General features: G+C 49.3%; 8 protein-coding genes across 8 annotated transcripts; 4 read left to right on the top strand and 4 right to left on the bottom strand.

The window, feature by feature from the left end:
- The first annotated feature begins 1,391 nt into the window (after positions 1 to 1,391).
- On the top strand, positions 1,392 to 3,929 carry FOBCDRAFT_319894 (tRNA synthetases class I, catalytic domain-containing protein). Its single transcript, XM_031184905.3, has 6 exons — positions 1,392 to 1,902; positions 1,952 to 1,959; positions 2,007 to 2,080; positions 2,140 to 2,655; positions 2,707 to 3,533; positions 3,583 to 3,929. Exons 1-6 carry the CDS (start codon positions 1,513 to 1,515, stop codon positions 3,661 to 3,663), a joined length of 1,896 nt encoding a protein of 631 aa, XP_031040547.2. The 5' UTR covers positions 1,392 to 1,512; the 3' UTR covers positions 3,664 to 3,929.
- A 1,391-nt stretch (positions 3,930 to 5,320) lies between these two features.
- FOBCDRAFT_293731 (uncharacterized protein) lies at positions 5,321 to 6,420 on the top strand (the record flags this gene model as incomplete). The annotated part of the gene is made up of 2 exons (XM_031184904.2): positions 5,321 to 5,718; positions 5,772 to 6,420. 2 exons carry the CDS (start codon positions 5,321 to 5,323, stop codon positions 6,418 to 6,420), a joined length of 1,047 nt encoding a protein of 348 aa, XP_031040546.2.
- Positions 6,421 to 7,319: 899 nt separating this feature from the next.
- Positions 7,320 to 9,579, top strand: FOBCDRAFT_224334 (uncharacterized protein). Its single transcript, XM_031184902.3, has one exon. The coding sequence runs from the start codon at positions 7,593 to 7,595 to the stop codon at positions 9,453 to 9,455; it is 1,863 nt and encodes a 620-aa protein (XP_031040544.2). The 5' UTR covers positions 7,320 to 7,592; the 3' UTR covers positions 9,456 to 9,579.
- FOBCDRAFT_224333 (uncharacterized protein) lies at positions 9,580 to 10,399 on the bottom strand. Its single transcript, XM_031184901.3, has 2 exons — positions 10,080 to 10,399; positions 9,580 to 10,015 (listed from the first exon to the last, which is right to left on the bottom strand). The coding sequence occupies exons 1-2, from the start codon at positions 10,312 to 10,314 to the stop codon at positions 9,825 to 9,827; spliced, it is 426 nt and encodes a 141-aa protein (XP_031040543.2). The 5' UTR covers positions 10,315 to 10,399; the 3' UTR covers positions 9,580 to 9,824.
- Positions 10,400 to 11,106: 707 nt separating this feature from the next.
- On the bottom strand, positions 11,107 to 16,979 carry FOBCDRAFT_224328 (uncharacterized protein). Its single transcript, XM_059609654.1, has 3 exons — positions 16,493 to 16,979; positions 12,047 to 16,441; positions 11,107 to 11,992 (listed from the first exon to the last, which is right to left on the bottom strand). The coding sequence occupies exons 1-3, from the start codon at positions 16,895 to 16,897 to the stop codon at positions 11,444 to 11,446; spliced, it is 5,349 nt and encodes a 1,782-aa protein (XP_059464980.1). The 5' UTR covers positions 16,898 to 16,979; the 3' UTR covers positions 11,107 to 11,443.
- Positions 16,980 to 17,218: 239 nt separating this feature from the next.
- FOBCDRAFT_135363 (uncharacterized protein) lies at positions 17,219 to 19,975 on the top strand (the record flags this gene model as incomplete). Its single annotated transcript, XM_059607938.1, has 3 exons — positions 17,219 to 17,525; positions 17,597 to 19,410; positions 19,478 to 19,975. 3 exons carry the CDS (start codon positions 17,219 to 17,221, stop codon positions 19,973 to 19,975), a joined length of 2,619 nt encoding a protein of 872 aa, XP_059464979.1.
- Positions 19,976 to 20,155: 180 nt separating this feature from the next.
- On the bottom strand, positions 20,156 to 22,274 carry FOBCDRAFT_37870 (peptidase M16 inactive domain-containing protein). The gene is made up of 2 exons (XM_031184897.3): positions 22,036 to 22,274; positions 20,156 to 21,986 (listed from the first exon to the last, which is right to left on the bottom strand). Exons 1-2 carry the CDS (start codon positions 22,165 to 22,167, stop codon positions 20,421 to 20,423), a joined length of 1,698 nt encoding a protein of 565 aa, XP_031040539.2. The 5' UTR covers positions 22,168 to 22,274; the 3' UTR covers positions 20,156 to 20,420.
- Positions 22,275 to 22,921: 647 nt separating this feature from the next.
- FOBCDRAFT_37867 (uncharacterized protein) lies at positions 22,922 to 25,202 on the bottom strand. The gene is made up of 3 exons (XM_031184896.3): positions 23,769 to 25,202; positions 23,621 to 23,714; positions 22,922 to 23,566 (listed from the first exon to the last, which is right to left on the bottom strand). Exons 1-3 carry the CDS (start codon positions 24,851 to 24,853, stop codon positions 22,961 to 22,963), a joined length of 1,785 nt encoding a protein of 594 aa, XP_031040538.2. The 5' UTR covers positions 24,854 to 25,202; the 3' UTR covers positions 22,922 to 22,960.
- Between the last annotated feature and the right edge of the window lie 817 nt (positions 25,203 to 26,019).

Below are 26,019 nucleotides of genomic sequence, written 5' to 3'. Positions count from 1 at the left end.
CCCGCAGCAGCTGTGATAGTGATTTAACGCTGTGACACTTTGAGCCTCTCACAATTGAGCCATAGGTAGTGTGCGAGTCTACTACTTGATGACGAAAATCGTCAATAAAAGCTCACTTCAATTTGGTGCGACAACTCATCCTTCACATGAATATTCCCGTAGCTCTTCAGTATGTCTATGATTCCGTGAGCCGAATTGTAGATTCCCAAGAAAAAGTTCGTTTCGGCCGCTGGACGTTGGAAACAAATTCGAAATATTGAATCCTACCAGGATGAAGCAGTTTACCATCGCGATCCTCCCCGGATCAACACCCACTTTCCGACCATGATAGTGCCTTTCGCTGGTACGACGCATAGACTTAAATATATGGTAAATCGAGTGTTTAAGTCGTCGATTTTGTACCTGAAGTTTTCCCCCATATATCATTCAGACAGCTATCCAAACATCAAATGGGGCCAAATCTGCATATGATACCGGATAAGGAATCCGATTCCCTGTGCCGTGGGTGAGCAGCCATGCTTTATTCCAACATCCAAGACAATAGTCTCTTTTGGTCTTGCTTGGATTCACTCAGGTGTGACTTTGTGATAAACCGTATTAGAGTCCGATTCCCAACATACTTGGAAGCGTAAACCCTTTCTATGTGACGACGATTTGAATAACCTTAAGCTTCTCGGATAATAGGTAGTGTCGAATTACCGAGCATCTAGCAGCGACGATCCGATCATGCGCATTGCCGGCTAATCGACGTTCCGGTGTTGCTACAGGGTAGCTGGCTTGCTCGAGTATATCGACGATATGGCTCTCTCATGATGAAAGACTCCATCAACTGACATTCGGAACTTCTCAAGATAATAAAAAATAAAAGTAAGCAAGGCAACATGTTGATTGGCGGAAACCGAATGTTCGCAACAACTGTAAGTGAAGGAACAAGACAATTAAACCCTGTTCTCATGGAAGATTTACGATAGATCCCAATGCCCGATGTCGCTTGCGCTTACATGCCTGAACTCTTTGATTCTATACAGAGACATATGCTCAAGTTCTAGTTGCAACGATCGTGCTTGTCGGCTAATCCTATTATCATCATAGGGACTGTCAAAAGCACGGCAATGTAGAGCGCTGCTCAACGATAGCTGCCTAGGCATGGCCAATATCTTCTGATAATTTCATCCCAACCTAGTCATATCTCAAACAAACGAAAAAAAAAAAAAAAAAAGAATTATGAGTCAAGTTCTCCAGCTTGGGTAGTTGATGCTCGTCACTTTGTTATATCGGACGTCTCTTATCTTTTTATCTTTCCCCTTATGACTCAATGCCGCCCAATTGCAGTCCTCCAAAAGACCCCTCCACCCCTCCCCCACCAACATCTCTTGATAACTTTCCATCTTCAAAAATAACCCCACCACGAGCTTCAACATCGAATACAGCTAAGAGATTCTCTAAATTGCTGAAAAACGACATAAGAAATACCGAACGAAGCCGATTAACGATCTTACACCAATTGACATCATGTCCGACCCTGTCGCTGAGGTCACCGAGGGCACTGTCAAGCTCGTGCTTGACGAGGTGACGGGAGAGCAGGTCACGCGCAACGAGTTGAAGAAGCGCACTCAAAAGCGAGCCAAGAAGGCTGCTGCCCAGGCCTCGCGAGAGGAGAAAGCGAAGAACAAGGAGGCTAACCCTAAGCCTGCTGCGCCTAAGCCTAAGGTCCAGGAACCTACCCAGCTCGACCCCGACGCTATGTTCAAGCAGGGCTTCCTCGCCGACGTTTACAAGGAGCGACCTGTGAAGCCTGTAGTTACTCGATTCCCTCCCGAGCCGAACGGATATCTTCATTTGGGTCACGCTAAGGCTATTGCCATTGACTTTGGCTTTGCTCGCTATCATGGTGGCAAGACGGTAAGCTTGGGAGCGGGCTGTTGTGATTCATAGTGCTAATATGTGGTAGATTCTTCGGTATGATACTGTCTGACAAGTGCTTTGTCCCTAGCTAACAAGAAAAGATTCGACGACACGAACCCCGACGAAGAGGAGGAAGTTTACTTTGAATGGATCCTTAAGATTATCAGATGGCTTGGTGGGCATCCTGGATCCGTGATCCTGAAACCGACTGATTCTAACCTCATATTAATACAGGCTTTGAGCCCAGTGCCATCACCCACTCAAGCGACAACTTCCAGAAGCTCTTCGATCTCGCCAAGGAGCTCATCAAGAAGGAGAAGGCCTACGTCTGCCATTGTAACGAGGCCGAGATTAAGCTCCAGCGCGGTGGAAAGGAAGGAAAGGAGGGTCCCCGTTATCGATGCAAGCATGCCGAACAGGATGTCGAGACAAATCTCCAGAAGTTCCAGGACATGCATGATGGAAAATACGAGCCTCAGACCGCTTTCCTCCGCATGAAGCAGGACATCACAAGCGGAAACCCCCAGATGTGGGATCTTGCAGCCTACAGAATACCCAAGAAGCAGAAGCCTCACCACCGAGCTCCCGAGTGGAAGATCTTCCCTACCTACGATTTCACACACTGCCTTTGCGATAGCTTCGAGGGTATTACTCACAGTCTGTGCACGACCGAGTTCATTCTGTCCCGTGAAAGTTACGAGTGGTTGAACAAGTCTCTCGAGGTTTACGAGCCTATGCAGCGAGAGTTTGGTACGAGTTCCCCATTGCGTTGAGTTTCCATGAAATGCTAACAGACAACAGGCCGACTTAATGTTAGTGGAACCATTATGAGCAAGCGAGCTCTCAAGAAGCTGGTCGAGGGTGGAATTGTTCGTGGCTGGGACGACCCTCGACTGTACACACTGATTGCTATCAAGCGCCGAGGTATTCCTCCTGGTGCTCTTTTGGCCTTCATCAACGAGCTTGGTGTTACCACAGCCAAGACAATCATCCAGATTGCTCGATTCGAGCAGACCGTTCGCCGATACCTCGAGAACACAGTACCAAGACTCATGCTTGTCCTGGATCCTGTCCCCATCGTCATTGAGGATTTGGAAGAGACCCAGGAGCTCGAGGTTCCCTACTCACCCAAGGACCCCAAGTTCGGTACACACAAGGTCCGCCTAACCAAGACCGTTTACATTGACCGCTCCGATTTCCGAGAGGAGGACATCAAGGGCTACTTCCGACTTGCCCCTGGAAAGACTGTTGGTCTTCTCAACGCTCCTCACCCTATCAAGGCCACTTCATTCGAGAAGGACGAGTCAGGCAAAGTTACCAGCATTAAGGCCGTGTTCGACAAGGAGAGCAAGCCCAAGACTTACATCCAGTGGGTGCCTGAGGGCTCCATCAAGCTGGAAGCCCGAGTGCATAGCGCTCTGTTCAAGTCTGACGATCCCACAGCCGCTGAGGGCGGCTTCTTGAACGATGTCAACCCCAACAGCGAGGTTGTTTATCCCGAGGCCCTGGTTGAGGAGGGCTTCAAGGAGGTGCGCGAGAGAGCTCCCTGGCCTGTCACCGCTGGTGAGACGAGCGAGGCTAGTGGCCCCGAGAGTGTTCGATTCCAGGCCATGCGTGTTGCCTATTTTGTGAGTATTTATTATCCTGGACAACAATCTATAACTAACAATTCTGCAGGCTATGGACTCGGATAGCACAGATGACAAGATCGTGCTCAATCGCATTGTTTCACTGAAGGAGGATCGCGAGAAGAACTAGAAAAAGGTGCCATAAATAAAGAATAAGAAAGAAAGGAGTCCACTTTAGATGACTGACACTTGGTATCTGCTCTGCTTTGCGACTGAGATACAGTGGACTTGTGGCTTGAAACAATATGTAACAGAAATGTATTCATGACGACGCCGAAAGTTATGCTTGATGGGGGAGTGTAGACGAGAGTGGTAGTAAGGTGCGAGAGATACCTAAACCTATAGCTATAGCCGAAGATGATTTGTATTCTATATGGACAATGCATTGTGCTTGAGCTCAACGCTACTTGTCACAACTAGGCCGTCTTTATTAGAATAATTGACCGTGATATGATGCAAGTGAGGTTGATTGATAGCCAGATCTGTAAGCCGAAGTCATTTCATTACACGGCCGCTGCCGGTCGAACTGAAAAGCAGAGTTTAAAGTGCATCATGCTACCAATCTTTTTTGGCATGATGGTGCTCTAATTGATCTGTCGATGTCCAATACATATGGCTTTGTATCTACCAAAGCGGCGTTATGCAACCTATAGTGTTGAATCAAGAAGGGTAGCACTGGGTTCCCCATGTCCTGTAATGCTGCACCGTAAAAACTACAAACTCATCCTCAAAAGTCTCTCAATGATGACTATCTGTGAATGTGCAAGTCTAAAATAGCATTGAAATACTTATCTCGAAGAGGAATCCATGGGGTTTTAATGTTGATTCGGACTGACTTGTGGCTGCGAACGGGTAATGGCATCCGCACCTTGCAGGGCTGAGATCGTAGATTCGGGTATTTCCCCTGATTGAGCATAGGGAATGATTGAAACAATGTCAGGATCAGCACTGGGAGATGAGATGCCCAAGAATTGCTCAGCATTATATCCGGGGCTCTAGCAATGGACGGGACAGGTAACAAGAAGTGAGTCTTTGTCGTCAGAACACAACAACTTGAAGAGTTGACTCGAAAACAAGATGAGAGGGTCGTTTGTACTCAGTTCTGAGCTAGCTACAGAAACGATGTCAGGCTAATTGCCACATATAGCGCTGTGATGATTGATTGATTGAGGCAGAAGGATTTCCTTGCTTGTCATTTATCTTGGTGACGATATTTGGGGGCCAGAAATATCATCCTTGCAACTGATGCACATCCTCCTCAACACCAAGCCACGAACTGGCCTCTGAGAAATACCCGTCTTTAGAATTACTCTAGAACTTCAGCTCAAGAGATAGTTAGATTTTGAAGGAGTAGCTTTACCCACAAAACTCAAGACATGAGAGTGTCATGTTTGACCAAGGCTCAAGTTACACAGCTCTATTGAGAGGTCGAGACTTGGCTTCTGACTAGCATATTTTGGGTATAGATGGGCTACATACCCAATTCAGTTTGATGGCGCCAATAAGCGCTTATGGTTAATTTCTTAGCTCCTCAGCCGTTCACACTTGTAATGAGCTAAGGCCGTTGGCCAAGGCTGGCTGTGTTTCGAGAGATGGGCTGACTTTGAATGATTGGCTCTTTTATGTGCTAGATATGGTGGCAGGGCTGATTCCTAGTCGATTCGAAAGGCAATCCTTCATAAGGGTTGTCGTCCAATTTCTTGAATTCTCTCACTACCTCCCTGTCTTCCTCTCTTACACCCTCCGGTCTTGGCTTCTGTTCAATTCTCCGTATATCAACTTTAGAAATGGGCTCCTCGATGAGATGGTTAGCTGTGGCTGCTCTTGTATCTTTCTCTCTTGACAAGACGAGTGCTCTTGAGTTTGATCTACCACCCTCAGCACCGGAACCTACTTCGCCGGCAAGACTTCGTGCTATCCGTCATGTATATGCACGCGCAGACGCAACTACTGAGACTCTCAGCATCACTGTCGCCCCGGACAACACTTGTGGTTTCTACACACCAAACACATCTTTCTTCTTCACATGTACTGGCGGTGTGAAGTGTATGTACGAGAATGACAAGTACAATGTTGCGTTTTGTGGTGAGAGGGACTTCAAGACGGCTTGTATGAACAGTGTCGATGCCTTGAACCCGGATAAGTGTGATGTGGACTGTAGACGGAACACAAACATTCAGAAATGGTGAGTCAAGTCCGAGTTTCACAATTGAGGCATTTGCTGATCTAATTGAACAGTACTGCCGACACAAAGACGGAGTGTTACACCATCTACTTCCCCAACAACATCGAGAAGTACCCTTGCCATACGCAATCAGGCTTCAGCAGCATGAACTTCCCTGATGGTGTAAGCGACTTCGAACAATCAACACTAGGCGTAGACGTCTTCCCAGCTCTGGCCACCACCGAAGCATCAAGCACAGAAGAATCCACTACCGAAGCCTCATCAAAGTCAACAACCGCAGCATCGACCACAACAGTCACAGGCGCACCCCAAAACGACGACGGTGAAGAAAACAAAGACAACGGTGGAAGCAGTACACCCGTAGGCGCTATTGCTGGCGGTGTCGTTGGAGGCGTCGCCATTCTCGTTGCCGTGGGCCTCATCATCTTCTTCATCCGTCGACGAGACAACAAGAAGAAAGCAGCAGCTCAGCCATTAATGTCAGACCAAGCGCACACGCAGCCACAAATGCCGTATGGAATGGCCCCTCAACAACAACACATGCATCCTTACCAGGAATGGCACACTGGATCACCGCCTCCTCAGGGCTGGCAACACAGTCCTTCACCTCCCATCCCAGGAGCTCCAGTGCTGGTTGAAGCTCCCGATTCAAATACTGCTCAGATTCATGAGATGGGCGATGGAACCGTCAAGTATAAATAAGCATACGAAAAAGGGAGGGTATTGTTCTGGATTGGTGGAGAGCGATAGAAGGCGTTTTAAGTGCTTACTTGTATCGTCCTGTGTTGGACTAGCTCATATTAATGGCTGCGACTAGTTTCACTTCTCAACTCTTGTGTGTGTTAAGCTCGTGACTTCGTTTGATAGACATGCCTTGTTCGGATCAGATAAAAGCATAATTTGAAAGGAGGGTAGTGGATGGGTGGTCTAGATGGTTCAGTGGTGATGTTGCATGATCAAGATGAAGACTGCTGAGGAAACAGGAAGACTCAGGACCTTTATCCTAAGTCATAAAAAGATTTAGGTAAACTCAAAACTGGCTTAGAAGGCCTTAGTCTTTTTCATCAACTAGGGTAAGGGTCCTGAGTTTTGCTACCTTCCCTGGGACTCTAAGTAATAGACATTGCTGTATGTGAGGGGAAACTGGACTTAGGTAATAGCTGTGTTGGAAACAAGATGAGCTTGTTCTACGACAGGGCAGACGCAGAACGAGGAGCTGACTTCTGCAAATTATTCTTCGATAGCAGATAGAAGAAGAAACCAGATCAGAAAGTTGAATAGAAATAGCGGAATTAGTTAGAATTGGCAGGCCTATTACTCCGCAGATAATCAAGTAAGCGAGGTAATTGTCGTAGAGTTACGATTACGAATCTCAGCGACTCAATGACATGCAGCTATCCCGTCTCCTTGGTAACCCCGTGATCTGGGTCTTGTGCTGCCAAAAATAGCCAGGGGTTTTGTCCTGCCAGCGCTGTCGACCGTTTATGTCGGCTAAGCCAGTAGAGGCTCTAGCGCCCTTGAGTGGCCCGAGACCTCTGTGCTACAAGTGGAACATCCCGCTAAAGGTCCCTGGAATTCGCGGCTGCTCTCAATGAACTCTACTGAGGTTCCGTTGCAGCCGCGAGCGAGACGTGAGACGTTGACGTGAACCCTGCAGTCTCAAGTCTCAGACCCCGACTCAAAACTTTCAACTCGTGATCTATGCAACATCTTATCCGATCTAATATCTCACCTTTTCCTCATCAATCAACAACCTCAAATCTTCAGTATATCTTATATATCCGACCCCTGATTACGACCCCTATTGAACAAAACCTTGGATGACCTCATAACGCATTCCTTCAACATTCAATGTCAATGCCGCCGTGACGGTGATGACTCCCGTCGCTGCCCATACGACGGGCTCTTCCGATGCTGCCGCTGCCCTCAGGGGCGCAACACTCGCCTTCAACAAGACCAAACCCGCCCCTCCACCTCCCCAGAAGGACAATGGCGCCTTAACTGCTGCGACATCAGCCGGACGTCCTCGAAGCCCTACCAAGAACCTCGGCGCGCAGAGCACAGGCGGAAGCACAATCGACAACGAACAATATGGACAAAATGGGGGATCAATAGCGGCGAGGCTGAGACAGCTGGGCCATAGTCCGGGCCAGCTTCATCCGAGTGCAGCTAGGGGAGGCACAGATCCCAAGAGCGCAAGCTTCATAGCTGCCACGCTGGCAGCAAGTCGAAGTGCTAGTCCGAGCCCTAAGGCGCGAACACCACGGAGGAGGACGAGTGTTGAAGGTTTGTCAAGCAGTGGTGATATTGTTGACTCAGGGCCTATTGCGCCTACAGGATCACTTATCTCAATGTTTGAGCAAAGCCGCGCGGGTGACCCCGTGAAACGAAGCTCTCCCAAACGAATCCCAGCCAAAGTGCCTAAAGAACCGGTCGATGGCATCTCAGAAGAGGGGATAACGCAACAACAGGAGAGACCTTCACTGGAAACCAAACCGAAACCTAAGCCGAAGCCAAAGCCAAAACCGTTGACACCGGAGCCTCGGACACCCATCAAACCAGCTCCGGAGGTATTGTCGCCTAAGCCAGTGCTTCCTCCCAAGCCAGTTCTGAGCCCCAATCCTGCTCTGAGTCCGAACCCAGCTTTGAGTCCAAAGTCATTTATGAGACCAAAGACACCACCTCAGATTATTACTCGTCATGCAACCAACCCTATGCCGACGCCATCGCCGGATCCTCAGAAGCGCAATCCCAAACCTAGGGAACAACCAAAACAGCGACCCCCGACACCACCGCAGCCTAGAGGGACAAGCAAACCAAAGGCCGAGTCTAAGAGCGTCTTACATGGAAAGTCCCCAACTATCACACAAAAACGCTCCGCTCCCCCACTCGAACCTCGACTGTCTCGTCCAAGGACAACTCCGCCTACTCCTACAGAAGCACGGCCGACATCGGCACTGACAGTGTCTTCGGACGATACCTTCGTGTCTGCATCATCTGTTCAGTCGCCTGTAAGAGAATCTCCTCCGGTGATGCCTGTAAAGAGGCATTTCACGGGTAGTGTTCCGCCATCACCGACTCGAGATTTTCGACGCAGCCAGTTTCAAAGCTCATCAGCCACAAGCCTCCCACTCGAGTCTCTCACGAGCGCCATCGTGGCTGGTTCGCTTGCGTCTGCTCGTCTTACACCACACAATACGGGAGGCAGTCTAGCGCCCCCATTACCTCGAAGGCAAAAATCACCTCGCATGATGCAGACTTTACGGCAGCCGCCCAAGCCTCTAGAAGAGGACACAGATCGACACAAAAAGAAGGGTTTGAAGCTTCATAAAGGAAAGCACGCGCACCACGAAGGTTCGCGAAAGAAGTGGAGAGAAGAAGTAACACCACGAGAGCGGAAACGATATGAAGCAGTTTGGGCCTCAAATCGTGGCTTGTTCCTTGACTTGCCCAACGCACCTCTCGATGCAATGAACGGAGACCCCTCAGAGTATGTTCTCAACACAGTTGTTCGAGAAATTTGGAAGCGGTCCCGTCTACCAGCAGATGAGCTGGCCGAGGTATGGGACTTGGTTGACCGTAAGGGACGAGGCGTTCTGGGACGTGCAGAGTTTGTTGTTGGCATGTGGTTGATTGACCAACGCCTTCGTGGACGCAAGATCCCAGCCAAAGTGAGTGACAGTGTCTGGGGCAGCGCCAATGGTATACAGGCCAAGAAACCCGGACACAAGCATTAGGGAGGTTAATTCAAATTTGTCCTTTTTCTATAGAGTGATACCCTATTTAAACTACTTGCCTATTGCCTATATAAGCAATTGTTCATGTCCCTGCTATCTAATATTGATGAATAAGTGAGTTCCATCGCTAATACAAAGAAGGAAGCACAGAAGAGTATAGGATAGGCATCAGGATTTATATACTCAAATATTTTCATAAGCAAGGTCTATGTTCTAATATGCAAAATGTGATAAGAAGATATAAACAGTTCATTTGCAGACCAGGGAAATTTGACTTGTCTACACAAGACGATCCCCATCCAGTCTCCATATTCAACACCACCACGTCAAGGTTTTATCCCCTGACATAGTTCATCAAACTCTAACAACTCATGATGAGCTAGCATACTCCTTGCTAGTCTTGTCACCAAAAGTGACGGTGACATTGTACTCGCTGATGGTAGGGCTTCCAGAAGCACCGTAGATGCTGAGAAGAGCAGCGGTGACGAGGCCCTTGCCCTTGGTAGCGCCCTCGGGGATGGTGAGCTTCTTCTTCAGAGGCTCAACCTTGTTAGACTCCTCTGTTTATTGTATTAGCAACTAGATCAAGAGAAATAGAGGGTAGATTAGGACTGGGAAACATACTCTTTCCGAGGGCGAAGGAATTGGCGACTTGACCGATGGTGCCGGGGTATTGAGACTCAGGAGCATAGCCAAAGACGATGGAGGAGTCGAAGACGCTTTGGATGTAGTTCTCACGAACGATGATGGCCTCGAAGGGCTCACCGACTGCGATCTCCTTGGGGACCTTGATACCGGTGATGCGGGCCTCAGCGAGAGCGAGGAGAGCGGCGGAAGCGGCGGCGATAGAGAAGCGCATGTTGATGGTTGTGAAGTTATCTAGGAGTATAGATTGGTTGTTTTCAGGATGGGGTTGAGTTGAGTATAGGAGAGCAGAAAGGATTCAGTTGAAGAGTCGGTGATCCCTTTATATACATATACAACTCTCAACTCTAATATCATATTATTCATGCATGTCCAACGTGAATGGATACAAACAACGAAAACCCTTGCATATCCACCCCCAAGATCTATTTACAGCTCATAGACATGGCATCCGTCATAGGTCGCCCCAATTTCCAATGCCGATCGCTACCAATCCAAAGTCAAAACATGGTCCTCAGCTCGGTAGTTCAACAAGTTGGATACTTCCCCGGATCTGTCGGGGAGCAGATCTGACCGCTTGTCACAAAAACTGATGCATTCTTTGTGGCTGCGCCAGAATCTTCTTTGGCGTTGACCGTTGAATTCCAAGGCAACGTTGCTGCACTGTATCTGAAACTTGAGGCTAGCACAGGCCGATACGAGCTTGATCGACGTTGTGCATGCTATATTCTCCGCCCAATGGGGGCTGTACGTGGACAAATTGTGAGTGTTGAACAGGAATTAGGGATTATGAGTTGATCGAAGCTTCTATGAGCCAATCTAGTTACCGCTTCCATCGTGTTATGTCAGCTCACGATGACGCACTATCTGTTTATGCCCAGACTAGAGTGCGGATGTAAGTGCCGGTTCAAAGATATTACAGGGGGAATTACTGGCGAAACAAGGACCAAAGTGCCACTTTTTATATAATATCCTAGACATTTATACAAGGTTGTTGCACTGAGTTAGCACGTCAAGAGCTGCTATACCGCCGGCACATATATAAACATACTTACTGTACACACTACCTTGCATACTTAGTATATATCTTCGTCATTCCCCCAACCAATAACTTGCCGATACCCGAACCATGAAGATCACCTCGTGTTAATGCTTGGCTGATGTTTGTTCGTGATGTTGCAAGGTAACATTACATTGATTTCATCACTTGGAGCTCGCTTTACTTGGAACAGATCGTTGATGACAATATATGCTGAAAATAATTCTATCGTTAGTACTAACTTTTGACTGCCAGGAGTATACTATGGTATCCCGAATTATTGAAACAAAGACGAGCGAGTATTCTACTCCTCCATCTCTTCGTCCTCAGCCGCAGCAGCAGCATCAGCCTCCTTCTTCGCCTTAAAAGCAACAGCCCACTCCTGGGCCTTAGCCATCACCTTGTCCTTGCCCTTGGGGTCTAGCTTCTCCTCCCAGTCAGCCCAGCGTCTGAACCACTTTTCAGCCATCTTGGGCTTCAAGCCCTTAACCCGTGTCCGTCTGTCGAAAACGTCACGGATAGCAGTGGGGTCAGCATCGGAGAGACCAATCTCGAGATCGAGAAGCTGACTCCAGAGATCACCCTTCTTGGGGTAGGCAGCCAGGAGAGTCGCAAACATAGTACGACCACGTTCGGGCTCGCCATTGGGAGATCGGAATTCTAGCGCGGCGAAGCGGCTCACGAGGGTCTGACTGTGACGATCGCCGAGTTGCTGAGTGGCTCGGGGCAGAAGAGCACGAGCTCGGTCGGGATCGTTGCGGGTAGCATGCAAGAAATGGGCATAGTTGAGCCAGACGTTGGGAGACTTGGCACCGAACTTCTTGACCATTGTTTCGAACAAAGCGTCGGCATCCTGTCATGTAGTTAGCGCGTGATGACTTGTGTGACGCATTATGAAGTAGCTTACCTTGAGCTTCTCGGACTGGATGTAGATACTGGCCAGTCGCTCATGGACCTCTTGCGCGTCGTTGTATTGACAAGCCCGCTTGAAAACCTCCTCCACTGTCTGCTTAGTTCCGTAGGCAACCTCCAAGTTGAGGTAAGCAACCCAGACGTTGAGCTTCTCGGTCTCTTCACGGATGTTGATAGACTTGATAGCTCGCTCAGCAACCTCACGGGCCTTGGAAAGCTCGGACACTTGCATCTGGAAAGCCATGTAGGCAATCCACAGCTCTGACGAGTCAGGCTGTCCAAGCAGTAATCGCTCGTAATCGCTAGAGGTCTGGGGGCCATTGGCATCCAGCTCAGCAGTTCGATCGACCTGGATCTCGTCTCTGTTCCGCCTCTTCTTCTTTGTCTTCTCATTGTCCTTTGATTGCTCCTCTGACTCTGATTCTGGCTCATCGAAGGGGTCGGCAGACCACTCAGACTTCTTTCCTGCACCGAGACCCTTGGACTTCTTCTTGGTCGGTTGGTCTTCCATTTCCACATCCTCATCATCGTCCTCCTCCTCTTCCTCGTCTTCGTCATCTTCATCTTCGTCTGAGTCTCCGGCATTATCTGTACCCAGAATCTTGAGGAGCGCACCAGCATCATCCATGTCCACATCATCGTCACTGTCGTCATCATCGAGCTCAACACCAGCATCAGAGTCATCCATATCAGTATCGGCATCCTCGAAAAGTGAAGGTTTAAGTCCGAAGGTGACTCGTCGCTTGTTGATGTCGACTTCTAGAACACGAGCCTTGACAGCATCGCCTTCCTTGTAGAGCTTGGTAGCATCCTTGACAGGGTTCTCAGCCATTTGACTGCGATGGCAGAGACCACTGACATTATCGGAGTTGTCGATCAGGATGAAAGCACCGAACTCCTCAACCTTTCGCACCTTTCCAGTCACAACCTGACCCTCCTTGATATCGTTATAGGTAATGGGAGGGGTGTAGTCCTCGTCAACAACAGAAGACTTCAAGCTCAGCTCCACGTGGCGAGTCTGCTTGTCTACAGCAATGACTCGGCCCTTGACAAGCTGGTCAATTTGGAAATGATCCTTCCACTCCTTCAGATAACGATCCGATAAGTTTGAAATCTTAACCAGGGCAGTGACCTGTCCACCGAGGAGAACGAAAAGTCCCTTGTCTGAGACATTCTTGACAAATCCTCGGACAATATCACCAGCATCCAATTGAGAAACGTCGCTTATCTCCTTATCCTTGACTGGGAGTGTAGAGCTCATGATACGAGAAGGACGAGTTGATAGCCTGAGTCTCTTGTTGCTTGCGTCAAGTTCCACGATAGAAACGCGAACGATTTCGCCCTTCTTTTGCTTCAGAGTGTTGACAGTGTCAAAGTCATCGGCCATGTCAGGGAGGTGAACGGGTCCTGACACAAGCTCGCTCAGCTTGACGAGAACCTGGCGCTCGTTGACCTTTGTGACTCGTCCGGGAAGAACCATGTTTTGCTTGAGAGCACTCCAAGTAACAGTTTCAGAAGAGCTGGAAGAGCGAGCAGACAGGTCCAGGCGCTTGTTGCGAGCATCGACACCAGTCACTCTCACCTTCAAGGCTGAGCCCACAGGAAAGTTTGCCTCGAGATCGTTGAGTTGAGAAAGGTCATCTGATGCTTCCATGGCAGAGATTCTACCACGGACTGAGGGAGAAAGATTGACCCAGAGATGTTGGGGGCTGGAATTGTTAACGAAGGCGACATAAGTGTCACCAACCTTGAGGTTCTCAAGAGAAAGGGGTTCGAGAGTCTTGGCCTTGAGGTCGCTAGGCTTTGCGGTAAGTTCGAGCACAGAGTGGAGGGATCGGTGAGAGAATGGCAAAAATCGGTGGTCTTTGGCGCTGTGGACTCCCATCACGCGTACTGACACGGTCTGCTTCTTGTGATATTTGTCCAGAGGGTCCTTGGGGTCGGGGATATCCTCCCACTTGTCGAAAATTTGAGAGACATCAATTCGGCCCTGAACCTTGCTGTCGACAAGCTGAACGTTGAGCTGTGTATCCTTGATGGATGTAATCTTAGCCTTAGCCACAGTCCCAAACTCAATATCGTCTGAAGCAGCAGGCTTGTCGCTGGCCTTGGCCTTCTTATCTAACTCGGCAGACTCGTCGAAGTCAGCAGGGGCCACCACGATACGCTTGTGATCGGGAATAACGGAGACAATCTTGACTTCGATTGACTGGTGCTTGTGCATGCCAAAGTCAGGGAGGTCCTGAATGTCTGCAGCAAGACGAGCCTTAGGAAGAAGGGCGTTCACGGCTCCGCCAAACTGAACGAAGACGGCTGTAACGGTAATGTTCCTGACAAATCCAGCAACAATCCTGCCTTCCTTAGCATCCTCAAAGCTGGTAAGCAAGGTCTTGTCCTTTCCAGCACTGACAAGACTGGGCTTGTGACTAAGAATAACAGCACGTCGGTTCTCGTTCTTCTCGATGATCACTAAGTCAGAAAGAGTCTGGCCAACAGCAATACGTTTGAGAGCATATTGGTTCTTGGATGTTGACTTATCAGTGAGGTGTCCAACAGGGAGGATAGCTTTGAGCTGAGCGTCGGCCAATTCAACGAAAACCTGATCTTCGGTCTTTTGTGTGACCTTGGCAGACACGATGTCACCAAGCTGAAGCTTCTTGAGGGCATTCTGCTTATCCAGGCCAAAAGCAGAAGGATCCTTGCAGGATACGACTAGTCTCTTAGACTCAGGTTCGACATCAATGACATGCACGCTGACAACTTGGCCAGTTCGGAAATGCTCCTTGGGATCCTTGATATAGGCTTCACTCATCTCTGAGATTGGCAGGAATCCTTGGACAGCTCCAAAGAATTGGATGATAGCGCCGGAAGACTGGATCTTGATAATGGTACCAGGAATCTGCATACCAACACTAGCCTCTTCGTAAGCCTTGATAACAGGAGCTTCCGAGTTGACGAGTGTCTTCTTCAAGGTAAGGCGCATTTGCTTCTTGGATAGGTTGGTTGAAAGAACTCGAGCCTTGACCTTCATACCCTGTCGGAACTTCTTCTCGGGGTGTTGTAGTTTCACATCGGAAAAGTGTTGTTCGGGGACGAAGCCAGTGATTCCCTCGGCAACCTTGACGACGAGACCGCTGACACCCTTCTCATCAATAAGGACCTTCTCAATATTGCATGTTACAACGGCACCAATGGGAACATCTTCCAGTCTGAGATATTGCTGCTCAAGCACAGACTTCTCAAAAGATATTTGGAAGAGGCCATCCATTTCATTGTAGCCAATAACACGGCCCTTGTGCTCTGAGTCAACCTTATAAGGGCCGCTTGCTTCGTAAAGTGCTTCCACCTTGCCATCCTTGACTCGAGAAATATGGACAAATCCGCTCAAGCCAGGGATGCCAATATCGACGAACAGACCAATATCAGGCTCAACGTGACGGACTGTGCATGTCTCAACAAGAGATGAGATGGGGAGAACCTGTGTTGGGTTCTTCTTGGAGTCGGTTGACTTGGTAGGTCGCTTCTTCTCGAGGGCGGTAATATGTGGAAGAAGGGAGATTCCCAGCTTGGGCTCTCTGGCACCAGGGAAGTTGCAAATTACTCGGGCCTTGACTCTTGAGCCAATCTTGTAAGCTGTATCCAAGCTCACACCAGCAGGACCAGCCCCAGATTGAATGATATCTGCAGTGACGTCGAGATGACCCATGATCTTTCCAGAGAGACCTCGTCGATCGGTATTGGAGATGAGGACATCCGCCATGGTACCAGGGAGGAAAGTATTGATGGTAGTGGCATCGGCGGGGACACTCTTGGGGTTGCCAATCTTCTTCTGCTGAAGTGAGAGCTGCGCGATCTTACCATTGGCACCCTTGCTGGTGACCTGGCACAAGAAAACAGCGCCTGGCTGCAATCTTTGCTCGTCGATGTTCTTATCAACCTCACTCTTGGCAAGGAAAGCACCGAGATTCTCAATACCGGTGTCCATCACAAAACCACGGTCCTCAACGCTGACAATAGACGCCATAACTGTAGTGTTGGGAACAACATCATCCTTCGCCAGGCCCGTGTTGGCCTCATTGGGCCGTAGGGACAATTCAATGCGTCGCTTGCTCTTTCCGGCAGTAGACTCCTCGGCAGTAGATGCCACGTACGCTCTCAAGTATTGACCAACAGCAAAGATAGACTTGAGGTCGATACCCTCATCATCCTCTGCCTCGTCGTCCTCCTCGTCGTCCTTCTCTGCAGTCTCGTTCTCGAGACGGTCCGTCAATTGTTGGGACATGGCGACGATTGAGATGTGTCCGGTAAGGTTGTTTGGTAATGCGACTTCGAGATCGAGGTTGTTGATTCGTGTGACCTGTGCAAGAACAAGAGAGCCTTTGACCAGATTCTACATCAATGTCAGTAGGCAACGTAAATGAACGTAATAATTTAAAGTTACCTTGAAGCTCAGACTCTCAATTCTGACTGCTTGTTCCTCCTCTCCGGTCTTTTTGTCTGACTTCTTGTCACCCTTTAGGGCAGTCTTCCGCTTCTTCTTCTTTTGGACCTTGTTGCCAGTGTTGAATTCTTCGTCGCGCATGGCATCAGCCTTGGCCTCAAGCTGAATCTTCTTCTGCTCGAGAGGAGTGAGGACGCTGGCACCACCTCGCGGGAACATTGGCTCGTCTTCCTTCAAGAGCGACACAACGGGAGCCTTCTCAGCTGTCTCAGCACTCTTCTTGGGAGCGGGCTTCGCATCTTTGCCGACATTTTCTTTTTTGGTAGGTCTGGCTTCTTTTGTATTCTTTGCCGATTTGGCAGGCGGATTGCCGCCGGGGGCGTCTTTTCGTTTGAGGTTGCTCATTGTGAAAGACGTTGGCGCATCACCAACTGTGCTTTCTCACACTCTTTCTTTTTCTGTCGAAGCTGGATGGACTGAAATCTTTTTCTTATCGATAACGAATAATGGGACTGTCTAGGCGGGTCCACTTCCCTGCAGTTACCCTTTATGGCGGGGGTCAAACCGTGCGTAGAACTGTAGCTGTTGGGTCTAGGCGCGGGTATCTGAATCAACACATGACGGAACTATGAAATTAGCACTCTGATAAAACAACAACAAAACATATAGACACACTTGTCATAATTCAAATCATTCATGGCATACTCACGCGATATTTGATACATAATGTTGCCACGTAAAAAGGCACGCCCCAATCCGGCCATATCAGCCGCGAACAACGACTCTCAGACCCTGGTCAGCAACTCAACAACAGAGGCCCCTACGTCACAATCACAGGCATCAAAGGCATCACCTGCAGTAGAGGCGGATCATAACAACAATGCAAAAGCGCCATCAACACAGCAGATCATGGATGATCCAGGCTCCACAGCGCAGCACAAGAGCAAAGACGTCCGTTTACCTACTGTGATACCTTTTCTTGTTCATTCCACCATATCTAACAATACTTCTAGGTTCGGAAAACGAAGAGCTGGTACGGTTCCTGGCAACGACCCTCCAAAGCCTCGGCATCTACATCGGTCGCAAAGGAAAACATTTTTGGAGGGTCCGTCAAGTTAAATAAAACATCAGATCTAAGTCGATACGAAGCGAGGAAAGGCGATGATAACGCTAGTATTCGAAGTACGGCCGGTACGATTAAGACGATGCCAAAGGTTTCCGAGACGAAGTCCGATGTGACTATGACAGAAGAAAGCGCGCAAGCCGAATCGCAGACTCAGAAAAAGTCTGGTCCCGAGCCATCCCGGGAGTCCTCCAAGGTCATGGAGACTCGAGAGTCATTAAAAGATGCAGTTATTGCAGAAGCGACGCCACCCAAGGCACCCGAGTCGAAGACCGATGATAATCAAGGTCAACCTGATACTTGTACTGAAGCACCCGTGTCACAAACGGACCCTCAACGTCCAGCAGCATCGTCAGGGTGGCTTGGATGGTGGTCGAAAACACCTTTTACAGAGACGCAGGCTGCTCCAGCGCCTGATGTAAATGGTACAGCAACAGCTGAAGCCGAGGCCACCAAGGAAGTGGACGAACCGAGGCCTGTTACTCCACCCGCTCAAACGACATCTACAGATCAAGTCGCATCACCTAAAAGCATAAAGGCTCCACAGCCAACCTCTTGGTTCAGTTATTGGTATCCAGCGGCTGAGTCTGTCAAGGCTTCAGAGGATAAGCAGGACACTCAACCACAACCAAGTACAGATGCACCCTCTGAGGATGTCACGATGACGGAAACACCGCCTCCACATGGGCATGAGCCACCGCCCAAGGCTGGTTCAACTTGGGTGTTTTGGTCTAAGGAATCACCCAAGTCAAAGGATAGTACACCTATGCCGGAGTCAGGAGAAGTGGCAATCATGGGTGAGGGGTCAGAGGCTCATCCTCGACCTATGGCAGAATGCGACGTATCGCCAACCAAGGACCGCGTAAAGGCTGATGTGAAACCGAAAGAAGCTCAGGCGACGGTGAAGTCAGGGTGGATGAAGAAAAACAAGCGCGGTAGACCACAGTCGATGGATCTGGACCCTCCATCACCGTCTGTATCTGGCACTTCCACCCCTACCAGTACAACACCCGCAACACAAGATATCGACAAAGCGGCAGTCAAGGCTGCTTCCTCTAGCCCGTCCATTGCCGAATCAGAACCATCATCGAAAACTTCTACGAATCTTCTTCTACCATCTTTCTCCAGTACTTACCACATGAAGGAGAACCCATCCATCTTGAAGCAACTGACACAGTTCCTTCTTCGCACACAACAAGCTCCCCCGAACCATGTTTTCCGAGTGGACAACCCCCCCAAGATTCGAAAGGCCATTGCAATCGGCGTCCATGGCCTGTTTCCTGCGACTTACCTACGTCCCATGATCGGCCAGCCAACAGGCACATCTCTTCGTTTCGCAGCTCTTGGTGCTGAGGCGATCCGGAGATGGACCGAGTCTCATGGATGCGATGACTGCGAGATCGAAAAGGTCGCCTTGGAAGGAGAAGGGAAAATCAGAGACCGGGTCGATAATTTGTGGAATCTTATGCTCAACTGGATTGACCACATTCGGAGCGCTGACTTCATTTTGATTGCTTGTCACTCACAGGGCGTTCCTGTGAGTATCATGTTACTCGAGAAGCTTATTGACCTTGGCATTATCACCAACGCAAAAGTTGGTGTCTGTGCCATGGCTGGGGTGGCTTTGGGACCATTCCCAGACTACAAGTCTGGCCTGTTGATGGGCTCGGCAGCTGAGTTATGGGAATTTGGAAACCCAGAGAGTGACAATTCAAAGCGTTTCGAGAAAGCTCTCAAGCGGGTAGTAGACTACGGAACTCGTATCACATTCATTGGTAGCATCGATGACCAAGTCGTGCCAATGGAGGTAAGTTTATCTTGAGCGTTGCATTTTTTCAGACCAGGTCAGCTAATATGAATAGTCTGCTATTTATTCACCAGCAAACCACCCTTACATTTACCGGGCTGTCTTCATTGATGGGCGTGTCCATGCCCCTGACTTCATTGCCCACTTGGTGGGTTTTGCTCTTAAGCTTCGCAATCTCGGCGTTTCTGATCATGGCTTGATCCGCGAGCTTTCCGTGCCTCTAGCCGGATCTCTTTACTCCGGCGCTGGTCATTCTCGCCTTTATTACGATGATGCAGTGTACGATCTTGCTATCGCTCACGCACTTGAGACAGCACCTGCTGGCCCATCACCACCACCCTGCACAATCTCACCTCGCGGCGGACCTCTGACGTCTCAAAACCCGTACGTCTTACCATGGATCATGCGTGGACTACTAGAAGAAAACTTCGTGCGAACCGAGTTGAGCAACGAGGCAGATGAGTTGCTCAGGCAATTTGACGACTGGAAGCCTACCAACAAAGCTCTAAAGGATGTCAAGTATCGCCTTGAGGCAGTCCGGTCTAAACTTTGATTGGAGATTTGTGCAAAACATGATCTTATTTAATAGAAACGATGGGTGGCGAACAACGGGAATTATGGCGTATTGCGAATATGGCACGAATGCATACCCAGAATGGGAAGACGATACGGTCAGGAGTTGTCTGCTATATTTTTTTCATAATAAATTCTAGAACAAGAATTCTATAGATTCATCAGATTCGTCTGCATTTGTCTAGTGGTATACATTGAATTTTGAGTCTAGTAGAGTAATCGCGTGGGCTCATATAATACATATCTTCCAGATCATCACCTCTATGCTCCGGATAATGCTACAACCATCCCGATGTCCGTTCAGCCCTGTACAGACATGACAAACCCTCTCTATTATACACCCGTTCATCATTTGAGGATCTCTTGTAAGTGACAAACGACACGCACCTCATGCATCGCCTATTTAGGATAATCATACGCTGCATCTATGTGCTGCCAAGCTTCCAGCTGTCGATACGATCTTGAATCTGATCCCAGCTCATCGAGTGGCTGCTCACGCCATATGCCTGAGCTTCCTGAAGCACCACGGTAGGGGCACCGCTTCCGCCACCAGGGTTCTTCACCTTGCCGCCGACGACCATCTTAGCCACACGGCGAAGGTCATCCACTGTAAGGTTCTCAATGCGACGGCACATATCCTTGACAGGGATCTTGCGACCATGGACCTGGATGGAACGGCCGAGATCTTCAAGCTCAACCATACGGCTCTCTAAGTTCATTAGGAGACTGGATCGCAACTGGTTCTTCGCACGAGCAACCTCGGTCTCTTGTAGGCGTGAGAAACCTGTTGTAAGGGTCAGAGCACGGAGCTCTTGGCACATAACGTCGAGCATGTTGGCGGTACGGCCAGGAAGACAGCTTGCTGAAATACCGAAGAGACCGGAATCAGTGTAGGAGTGGTTGAATGCCATGCATGACTCAACCCAGCCATGCTGGTTCAGGACATTGGTGTACAGACGAGAGTACATGCCCTTACCGGGTCCACCAGCAGAGAAAGATCCGCCACCACCAAGGAGAGTCTGAAGCGTGGCGAGGGCATATATGTCATCAGAAGCCACGGGTAGACCCTCGAAAGCGAGGTGAATATGTGTGAATGTGGGGAGGCCACTCAGATTAGGTGGTTGAGCGGGGAGTGAGAGGAAGCCCCCGGTGTATTTAGAGGGCTTTGTGATGTCGTTTTGGGAGGGGAGGTTTTGAAGGTTTTGAGAGGCGGAGGGAGTGTGCTTGAAGAATCGTGAGAGGAGACCTGAGGAGGACTGTGGTGATGAAGACGCTGAGGATGAGCTGGCTTCGCTATCCGATAGTTCACTCTCACTTGTCTCAGAGCCAGTGATCTCTTGAACCTGTTCGCTACCCTTCTTCATATCACCGAAGAACTTTTCTGTCAATCGGACAGCCTCTCCGTGCTCGACTCCAGCATAAGCCACGACCATTCTCTCAGGTCGGTAGAAGAGATCTCGGTACGCCAAGACAGTATTTCTGTCAATAACACCTAATCTCTCCTCCGGGCACAGCAATGGGTTTCCGAGCGTGTTGTCCTTGAACGCAGCAGTGTGCACCAGCTCAGGCAAGATAAGTTCGGGCTTGCTCCAAATCTCTCGAATTTCATATCGCGCGGTCTCGATCTGCTCTGCTACCTCCTCCTCCGTAATTTGAGGATCGCGAATCGTTTCGGCGAGGAGTTCGATGGTCGGGGGAACAGCGTTGTTAAAGGTAGCGGCTTGGTACATCATGCTCTCTCTTGAAGAGGCACATTGAATGTTTCCACCTAGAGCCTCGACCTGTTCAAGCATATCGTCTGCGGAGCGCTTCGATGTGGACTTGAAAGCGAGACGGTCCATGATATGAGATACGCCGCGGAGAGAGTCGTTTTCGAATCGAGAGCCGCCTTCAATATAGACACCTACACCAGCGAACGATCCGGGGAGGGCTTCTGATGCAACTCGTAGGCCATTGGGAAGTGTTGTGACTCGGTCGAGTTCTGTAGGGTCCTGTTTCATATTAGCTAAGGGTTTCCAATACATATGTTATACAAAACACCTTCTCAATCCCCTTCACATGAACGGTAGCCATAGATCTCCGCGCCAGCGAAAGCTTGGAAGCCTGCCCCAAGACCCGGGAGCATGGCGCCCGGGCCCTGGTTGGCAGGCACTGAGTAAACGGACGAAGCATTATTATGTTGCGCCTACTAGCAATAATAAGAGAAAGACAAATCTCGATTCTAAACTAGCAAAATGAAAAAGGCGAAGAAATGCTTGGTTGAAGTATTGGCGCTGGCGGATGATTTTGCGACTAAAGTCCGTCGAAATTTAGCACAACCCCGGACAGGCCGCCCGCACTCGGCGATTAGGCCGGATCATCTCGGTGCCGGGAACGGCGGTGATGACATAATGCCAATTTTTTAATATCCAGAAGTGAGAACGACAAGAAGAAGACTGAAAGCTTTCCGAAATTAACGAAAGGATATGAATTAACACCTTCCATCTTCCAGGGATAGTGTAGAAGCTGGAGATAGCACAGCAAGGTTAATTGTCTACGTATGCAGTGGCGTTATACAAACGCCTTCATGAATACAGCATCTGATCTTGCGAAGCTACACGGCATCTTTAGCATCTCAGTTGGAATGATGTGAGAACAAGTCTATTCCATTAACTCCTACTCATAGGCCCATATTTGGCCATTTGCATCCTATGCCATATAAACGTCCACTCTTGCGTCTAAATCTCCCTCATATATCTCTTAGAAGAATGAACCAGGACAACGCTGTGCCACACCAGCCCAAGCAAACCAACTCTGTATTCTTCGACAGATGGCTGTGTTTAAACCCTTTGAACGCCTTTGCTGCCATGAAAACCAGGACAAACCAACAGAACGCCATATATGTGTAATGGTTCCCAAGTGTCGCTTGACGGCCAAGTGGTCTGTATATATGCAATAATTTGAACCAGGCATTCGAATTAAGTCATCATCGAACCGCGATGTCGTTTTCGCTTGTATCTGGCTGTGCTGCGGCATCTATACTTGTCATTTCGCCTTCTGTAGCGCTCACTGTACGGCCGGCACTGCCATCAAAAACCCAAGGTCCAACATTATTTCGTGGGGTGATTGGTCCTTCAGTGCCACCTGGAGGTGACGGTGTTCGACTATCTCCCAGCTGGCCGACTCTTCGTGGAGCTGAGGCCGCATTTCTAATAGGTAAAGGCTCGGATATAGCATGGTTAACTTCATTTCGCTGAGGTGTTTCTGGTGTGATGTTGACAGTAACGTCCATGTGGTCGATGTCGGCTGTATGCGATCGCTCCGGTGTAGAGGTTCCGGAATTAGCAGCAGCAGGCACCGGATCCGTCTCTGGCTCAGTGTCGGCTTGAGCTGGAGTTGATGCTTCTGCCTCGGCTTCGTTCTTAAGCTGCTGCCATTCTTCGGCCAGTTCATCGACATCGGCTTCTAAATCGGCACCAGCTCGACAGTTGGGGCAGATGAAAATGGGGTATTGCGGGGAGTTGAGCAGTGATCTTACACACTTGAAATGCCAGGTGTGAGAGCAGGGTGCAACAAATAAAGATTGGCAGGGCTATATAATCGTCAGTAAAGTGAGTCGGAGGATAAAGTTATAAGGAAAGCTTACAGCAATAGAGCTCAAGCAAATGGAGCAATCTTGGGAGTTAGTACCAGCTGCTCCACTAGAAGCCATCGTCTGCAACCTCTTGTGCGCCGCCATGCTAATCAAAATGTCAGCATTCGAATATTTTCTCAAGACTCAAGTCAAAACATACTTAAAAGTGTTAAGCTTGTTCTGCCAACCACGGTTTAACTCTAGTCGCATCTTGACACAGCGGAAGATCATCTCTTCTCCACCTTTAAAGTCAATTCCGAGTTGAACGATATCTCCATCGTTGACGGGGAAAGCTTTGCTTTCCTGAGACGGTGGGCTTAGGCGAATGTGGTTCAGGAATGTACCAGAAGAGCTTTTAACGTCCTTGATATACCATTTTCCATCCTCGTACCAGAACTCGCAGTGGCGACGGCTGACGACCTTGCTCTTGAAACCCACGGGTGCAGCTGATGGCTGATTACCAGGCATATTCGACATAGAATGACTATCGCGTTCTGAGTAACGACCAACACGAATCTTCTCAGACCCCGTGGGCAGAGTTCTGGAGATAGGAGGGAATGTCAGGGACGGGCGTGTAGAGCGCGGGTCGTAGTAGGCTGAGAAGCGAATTGATGGGGCAGTTTCGGGAGTCGCCGAGCCCCCTTCGCCAGTGGTGGCTGATCGCGATCTCGTCATGGCAGGCTGGTCCTGGTTCGAGTCGACTGTGCCAGCGGCTGCGGAGGCTTGAGTATCTGCAGTCATTGATAATTCTGTTGCAGCGGTAGCGGGGTCGTTGATGTCGGCAGAATGCTGTGAGGAAGTCCTTGGTGATTCAGTAGCATTTGTAGCAGCGGAAGCAGCAGCGGAAGCGGAAGCGGGAACGGAAGTAGGAGGCAGTGCAGGTATCGATGTTATGGTGGTCGCCGATGTCAAATTCCTCACGGGATCGGGTGTCGAACTGACGAGTGTCAAGTGGTTGGTGTTCTGGGCTCCAGTGGATGGTCCACTTGTAGTAGGCGAATGGCTGAGGGATCGCGTGAGGCTAGAGCCGTGTCGATTAGGGGACGTGCTTCGTGCGCTTGCTGTGCCTGTGCCGCCTGCTGATCCAGTGCTGGAGCTGTTATGGTGGTTGTCGCGAGACAATAAATGATTTTGTGTATAGTTGCGCAAGTAACTCAAGCCTCGGAGGCGACTCGGTCTTGAGGTGGATGTGGACGACGACTGTGGCGGGCCCGTGGACGTGGAAACCACTGGTTGAGTAAACATATTTGGAGAGGGAAATCAGGCACCCGAAGGAGGGATTTTAGAAAAAGGAAAACAAATATGTAACTGGACGTATGTAAGAGAGAGCAGGGCCCTGTATTAGGTGGGTGCCTGCAAGGGTATAGCTTTTAAGCAGAGTGACAAGAAAGACAAGACGACGGGAAGGGGAGTAACTGGAACAGAAGCAAATGCAAGTACAAACGCAGATGCAATGGCCAGTCGCTGGTAGGTATTTGAGCAGATCAGACCAACTCTAAACCAGAGCCAGACGGAGCCAACCGAGAAAGGGAGAAGCAGTAGAAAGCGGCGCAATCTGGACTTGGACACTATCAGGTCAGGCAAGAAAGAGAATTGCACTGCAGAAAGACGAAGCTTAATTTCCAGTCTAACCCTTGCCTTGCTTTGTTTTGCTTTGAATTGAGTCTTGTCTTGTCTTGTCTTGTTTCTTGTTGTGTTTGCTGCAGACGGCGATGTGACTGAAACCTTTACTGAGACAGACGCTGGCTTTGGTGTTGCAGAGTATTCGGTATGACGAGAGGGTTGGTAAGAGAAACAGGGTCTTATGATGGTGTGCGCATATGAAGCAGGCGATATCACTCAGGTTTATCGTTTCGTCTACTGTGGTCGTTGATGGGAATTGCTGAAGTTGAATTGCCTTCTCCTGCCGTACCGTACGGTTCAGTTCCGCCTTGCAGATCAGTTCTAGACTTGGGGTCGATGGTTCGTTATTCCGTTAGAGGCAGGGAGGTAGTCCCATGAGGAGGGAGGATTGATTCCGACGCAAGATTTGATGGCAATAACGGAAAAGCAAATAAACAAGACCAAAAACAGTTGAGGAAGCACGAGGTAGAGAGAAAGAAAAAGGAAGAGGGAACCAAAAGTTGGAGGTTGGTGAGTTGATTTACGGGCTTGGCTTGGCGATACGATGGATTAGAAAAACAACAGTGGCGGCGGTACAGTATTTCGTACAGAGCCCATTCAGCGGGTGAAAGAAAAGAAGACCAGTAAGTCCGTGACGGAACCTGCTGTACTTTCTTTCACCATACCTGAAGAACCGGGGATCAAGACAGGGGGGTGTCATGTTCTTGAGCTGACAGGGGCATCGAGCTTGATTCGTTCTAGTGATTGAAGGGGGGCCACTCCTCCAGAATAAGAGAGGGGATCGATCA

Source organism: Fusarium oxysporum, chromosome V (assembly GCF_013085055.1).
Source record: "Fusarium oxysporum Fo47 chromosome V, complete sequence".
In the NCBI taxonomy this organism is placed as follows: Eukaryota; Fungi; Ascomycota; class Sordariomycetes; order Hypocreales; family Nectriaceae; genus Fusarium; species Fusarium oxysporum.
Note: the sequence above shows the minus strand (reverse complement) of the source record. Positions and strands in the feature narration are given on the sequence as shown.

Coding starts and splice junctions, on each gene's coding strand:
- FOBCDRAFT_319894 (XM_031184905.3), top strand. CDS start 1,513: ATGTCCGACCCTGTCGCTGAGGTCACCGAGGGCACTGTCAAGCTCGTG. Junction 2,656..2,706: donor GCCTATGCAGCGAGAGTTTG/GTACGAGTTCCC, acceptor AACAGACAACAG/GCCGACTTAATGTTAGTGGA. Junction 3,534..3,582: donor CCATGCGTGTTGCCTATTTT/GTGAGTATTTAT, acceptor ACAATTCTGCAG/GCTATGGACTCGGATAGCAC.
- FOBCDRAFT_224334 (XM_031184902.3), top strand. CDS start 7,593: ATGACTCCCGTCGCTGCCCATACGACGGGCTCTTCCGATGCTGCCGCT.
- FOBCDRAFT_224333 (XM_031184901.3), bottom strand. CDS start 10,314: ATGCGCTTCTCTATCGCCGCCGCTTCCGCCGCTCTCCTCGCTCTCGCT. Junction 10,016..10,079: donor TTCCTTCGCCCTCGGAAAGA/GTATGTTTCCCA, acceptor TACAATAAACAG/AGGAGTCTAACAAGGTTGAG.
- FOBCDRAFT_224328 (XM_059609654.1), bottom strand. CDS start 16,897: ATGAGCAACCTCAAACGAAAAGACGCCCCCGGCGGCAATCCGCCTGCC. Junction 16,442..16,492: donor TTGAGAGTCTGAGCTTCAAG/GTAACTTTAAAT, acceptor ACATTGATGTAG/AATCTGGTCAAAGGCTCTCT. Junction 11,993..12,046: donor TCCAGTCCGAGAAGCTCAAG/GTAAGCTACTTC, acceptor ACTACATGACAG/GATGCCGACGCTTTGTTCGA.
- FOBCDRAFT_37870 (XM_031184897.3), bottom strand. CDS start 22,167: ATGCTTCGTCCGTTTACTCAGTGCCTGCCAACCAGGGCCCGGGCGCCA. Junction 21,987..22,035: donor ATGTGAAGGGGATTGAGAAG/GTGTTTTGTATA, acceptor AATATGAAACAG/GACCCTACAGAACTCGACCG.
- FOBCDRAFT_37867 (XM_031184896.3), bottom strand. CDS start 24,853: ATGTTTACTCAACCAGTGGTTTCCACGTCCACGGGCCCGCCACAGTCG. Junction 23,715..23,768: donor AACAAGCTTAACACTTTTAA/GTATGTTTTGAC, acceptor CATTTTGATTAG/CATGGCGGCGCACAAGAGGT. Junction 23,567..23,620: donor TTTGCTTGAGCTCTATTGCT/GTAAGCTTTCCT, acceptor ACGATTATATAG/CCCTGCCAATCTTTATTTGT.